The sequence below is a fragment of the Coenobita brevimanus genome, chromosome 60 (genome assembly GCF_032717465.1).
Source record: "Coenobita brevimanus isolate Jiangsu-jjx chromosome 60, ASM3271746v2, whole genome shotgun sequence".
Lineage (NCBI taxonomy): Eukaryota > Metazoa > Arthropoda > Malacostraca > Decapoda > Coenobitidae > Coenobita > Coenobita brevimanus.
Window position 1 is genome coordinate 3,369,815 of NC_137013.1, and position 5,142 is coordinate 3,374,956.

Here is a 5,142-nt window from a genome sequence, read left to right on the forward strand (position 1 = left end):
CGACTGTACGCTCTGTTCTTTTTCATCAGGCTTTGTTTTCTTTTTTCTTAAGTGCCTTTTTTTCTGTGGATGCTTTGATGGTGTGCCACTTTGGACTGGCTTATTGTATTGTTATCTGTATCAAGCGACTGTCAACTGATTGCACTGATACTCTTCGCTGTCAGAAGGTAGGAAATGTGTTTTCATGGAATCAAGTTTGCGAGATTTTTGCATGAATGTCGTTTGTATATCGAGAAAAATGGCAGGTGGAAACTCAGAGTAAGTCCAAGAATTTTACTAAATCTTCCTAGAAAGAGTAATTAGTCAAATAGGGAAGCCAGGGTATGGTTCAGATTTATGGGTGACTCAAGTGAAAGTAATGACACGTGGTTTTGTTGGCTGAGGTAATCATTCTGTAATCTCAAAGTTGGTGTTGTAAGGAATGTAAGTAATGTTAAATACTGGTGTGCTGACTTGTTGTGTAGCTATTGCCAAAGCATCAGCAAAGGAAAAGCCTGTTGTGGGGTATGAAAGAGTTGTTAGGTCACGAAGGAAAAGGTTAGAATGTGAGTGATGGGACTGAAGATTGTAGAACACCGGCGGGGAGTAATATGAACATGGATCTTTGGCTTCGGTTATGTATTTATGTTTGTTGACCTGAAAGGATGTAGGTTTGCCATTTTTTGTCATTCCCTTGGATGTTTGTGTTGACTTTGATGATCAGAACTTGACTTTGTATTCAGTCCAGTGCTTTATTTACATGTATTCCCGACAGTTTGGTTCTTAGTGGAAGATGTATTTCGAGCCCTTCCAAATTCAATTGTTTTTTCAAGAGTCTGGTGGTTCAGAATTTGGTCTGAAATCCATGTTTAGATTACGATAAAGGAATGTGAAAGGTAATATTTTAAGGGAAGTAGATTCATCATTATATTTTGTGTGGCATGCAGGGCTGAGCTACTTGTGTTGATGATGATGAACTACTGGGTTGTTATTTGGCTTGGATACTGGATTGATGGTCGATATAAACGTCGAGGATCTTATCTTAAGTCTAGGAAACTTGTATATTTCAGTTCTATTAAATTTGTCACTTCTTGCTCCAATGGAAGTTTTTGAAAATTTTGAATCATGTGTAAGACTTAAAAGGAAAGCTGTCGTTGGGAGTTGTGTGTGTGTGTGTGTGTGTGTGTGTGTGTGTGTGTGTGTGTGTGTGTGTGTGATTTGTTTTCTGTTTTTTGTGACTGCATTCTTTTGTGAAGTGATATTTTGTTAAGAAATTGTCTTCTTTCTTCTTTGACTGGGGATGATTGTATTTACCGACATTTATGAGTCGGAAAGGAGAGACGTGTAAGGAGTGTTGGCATTTGGTATCTCCCTCCCAGATTTTCTATTGTCTGATTTGTTGCATAAGATGTCCACACGCGTTTAACAACTGTCTTGTTTCCGAGCTTGGATCGTCTTGTCAACAACGTGGTTAAAAGTGTAAAGTGTTTTCGGTGGATTTGACTGCATGATATAGTGTTTTAGTTACAATACTGACTTCAAACATGTTAAGGCTCAACTATTGTACTCTGAATCGCCTCCGAAATAGAATTTATGCTAATCTTTAAGTATATGAAGAAGGTATAGACGAATTTGTTGAGACTCTCCTCTTTAGTGCTGTAAATGATCCGGCGGCGACCAGTCAAAATTCTCAATATAAAAGGAGTAGGTCAGTTGCATGGATATCCGTATCCGAGCAATACTATTAGAGTGTTCATTTATACCTCGTTCTTAAGACTGAAAACATAATGGGTTCATCTGACAGTTTTCATATTTAGTGCCATGTAATTGTTTCGCGACCCTTTCAAGTCGCTCGGCACTTGCTAAAATGAGAGCCACTTCACTTTGCTCTAAAATTCAACGCTTTATGTTCGACGCAGGAGCAACTGTTTACCTCCTGCAAACAATGGGAACAATCACGGGTCAAAACACGCCTGGAGAAAATTTTAGACAACATGAAATTGAAACTCGCTCATCTGTGACCCAGTTGCAACCATCCTGCCACGTATCTTTGAAAGCCTTCTTCCAGTTTCGACTGCTCTGAACACACACACACACACACACACACACAGTGCAGTGGTAACGTTCCCGCTTGCCAACTGGTGGACGGGAGTTCGCGCCTCGCTCAGGTTGCGAAAAGTTTCACTGACGAAGTGGGTGGTTACTGTCCCCTTTGAGCAAGGGGACGGGTGTGTGCGTGTGTGAAGGTCACAGCCTTGCCCTTAGATCGGACTATATGAGCTCTCAGCTCTCTTCCGGGAGGGTAAAAGCTGACAATCACGACCATCAAGTGATCCTGACCGACCCGGTGAATTACACACACACACAAACTTCTATATAGGATTCCAACACTGACTATGTGACAAGACTCTCATTCTCAAATATATCTTAGCAGCTGTAAGAATCCAAATGTAGCAAACAGGAAAGACTCGTGTAAACGAACTTATGTCAAGTCTATACCAATATTATATAATTCTAAAGGCGCATCAATCAGATAATGTATAAACTGATGTTACTGAGAGAAGTGTTGTATACTTCTGTTATATTATTTACCTAATTTGATTTTAAGTCCTACATGCCTTTTTTTTTTAGGATAATTAAGATTTTAGGAAAGAAAGAACAGTAGCAGTAGCGTTTGGCACATTGGCGTGGTCGGATTTTCACAAAATGGGGGGCCATGGTGGGGCCAAACACTGTTCTTATGGGAGGGGCACCACTGCACAATGTCCACACGTTAAATAATTAAAAAATCAAATGGAGCGGCCAGTGGGACGGTGGAGCCAAGGGCTTTGACCAGTGGGTGGGGGGGGGGGGAGAGACCCGCCCCATGGTTGCGCCACTGGTTCGGCCACCGTGAAGCCTAGTGCCGGCTAAAATGTTACCTGCATAACTGCCTGCAGGTATAATCTTAAGCTGGGATAAACATCAGAAACGTCCACAGTCGATAATGGCTATACAGTACTTTCCCCTCATGACGGTAATAGGAACTAGTTCATCCATTACACCAGTGGACAATTTAGGCCACTCCAGATACAGTACCTTTACATCTAGTGTTTATATTCACGGGCAATCAGCCATGTTCAGATCTAATCAAAGCAGTCAAGGTCCATTTTCTCAAGTCAGGTTTGGGGAGGTTAGTTTTGGTTAAGTCACGTCAGTTAAAGGTCGTTAGCTCCAATCTGGTCCAGTGAGATCTCTTGATTCAGGTTCCTCACATTCAGTCCATTCAAGAGGGTTAGTAACTTCATTTCAGGGTTATTCAGTATCACTTAGGTCGATTAAGATTTTTTGAAGTTCATTGATGTTCTTCGTTCTTATTTCAGGTCCGGTCAAGCCTATCTCATCCACTAAATAGTATTCAGATCAATTAAGTTCAAGTTTGGGCAACCTAGATCTAGTTAGGTTCACTGATGCCAAACGAGGTTCATCCAGCCTAGTAACATCCATCCAAGTCATTCACAGCTGTTCCTGGCAATGAAGAAGATCCCACACTTGGTGGCGCTGTGTAGCCTGGGTGGAGCAACTGCAACGTCCACCCAGAAGCTAAATCTCTTCAATTTTCCCTGCATCTCGTTGTAGTATGGATCCTTGTCCGATCCTGGTAGGCACAGTCTACCACAAGGGGGCGCCTGATCCCAACACGGTGTATGTATTGTGTTGTATCAGAGAGACAGTCCTACGAAAATATTTGCTTAAGGGACAGTTCAACTAAACAGACCAAAGTTAAGCAACAACAGCAACAATAGCTTTCATTTATGTTCATTCATGTCAGGATGGTGTCATTCAGAGCCATGCAGATCCACTTATGTCAAGTTAGGTCGATAGTAGCTAAATTAAGGTCACTTGGCTCAGTCAGGTTGTGTACTTTCATTCTAGTTCAGTCCGGTTAATTTTGGTCCATTTGTGTCATTTGAATCATTTCAGATCCAGTTAGGGTCATTTTGTTCCAGTCTGACTTATGTAGATCAGTGATGTCTATTCAGGCTCTGTCAGGTCAGTTCGGGTCCACTTATTGCCATGCTGTTCATTTAAGTCTGTTTTCATTCTTCACACCCAGTCAGGCACAACATGAGGTCTAGTTCCATCCATTCATGTTTGTGTAGGCCATTTCAGAACATTCACATCCACTGAAGTTCAGGCATATCAGTTCAGACTCGTTCAGTAGTATCAAGAGTACAATTGAACGGCTGTCATCAAACTTAAGTGGTTAGACACTACATCTCAAAATAATTTTCCCTCTTCTGACATTTGTTATTCAGGACCTATGCTGGTTCATGGATCTCACTTTGGGGTAATGTAATGTTGATATACAGGTTTGATATACTGAACCCCCTTTGAACATAATTTTTATCATTTTTCTTTTCATTCTGAGGCGCAATGTAGGGCCTAATATGCAAATGCTAGATTCACTGACCACTTACATGAGACATTTCACTTTTCCTGTCTAGCATTACCCTCAGTATGCTCCAACTACATCTCATGACATGTTTTTCATTTACTTTTTAAATGATTCCTCTCACATGTCATACACTGCGTCAAGAAGGGGACTGGATTTATATTACACCACCATAGAAGCTACATATAAAATGAAATTAAAAGGATCATAGGAATATAAGAATTCATATGGTGCAGATATATTCAATAAATTAAGAAGGAGGCCAGACAATAAATAATTACAAAAGGAAACCCTGTTAGGCAAAACGATAAGGTGAGCCAGGTCGTTGATGCTAGGTCTTGGTCCATTAGGAATCTTTTGTCTTGTAAACGTTAAGCCTATTTACTTGGACTCGTTGGAGTCATAGTAGCGGCGCTGGGGAGGGGCGTAGCGGGGAGCCTCAAAAGATGACTCTGAGGAGGATGACTCGTAGGAGGATGACTCGTAGGATCCGGAGTCAAAGGAGGCCTCACCCGAGTACTTGACGTCAGCAATGTAGCCATCGTCACCGTCCACGTAGTAGGTCACCGTCTGGCGGCGACCGTCGGGAAGCAGCACGTAGTACGACCCCTGGGTGTTGTCACCGTCGCGGGCCTCCTGGTGGCCGTAGTGGTTCTCGGAAGATTCGTCACTCACTGCCCAGTTGAACTCGTACTTGGCCTCGCTGGACTCGAAGGACTCGTGGGACT

The 5,142-nt window shown here is 42.1% G+C and overlaps 1 protein-coding gene across 1 annotated transcript in view; it reads right to left on the reverse strand.

The window, feature by feature from the left end:
* Positions 1-4,795: 4,795 nt before the first annotated feature.
* Positions 4,796-5,142, reverse strand: part of LOC145403169 (uncharacterized) — a 1,222-nt gene continuing 875 nt past the window's right edge. Inside the window, exon 3 of the mRNA XM_080274987.1 lies at positions 4,796-5,140. Coding sequence (XP_080131113.1) covers positions 4,796-5,140 — 345 coding nt within the window. The remainder of the gene's footprint in view (positions 5,141-5,142) is intronic.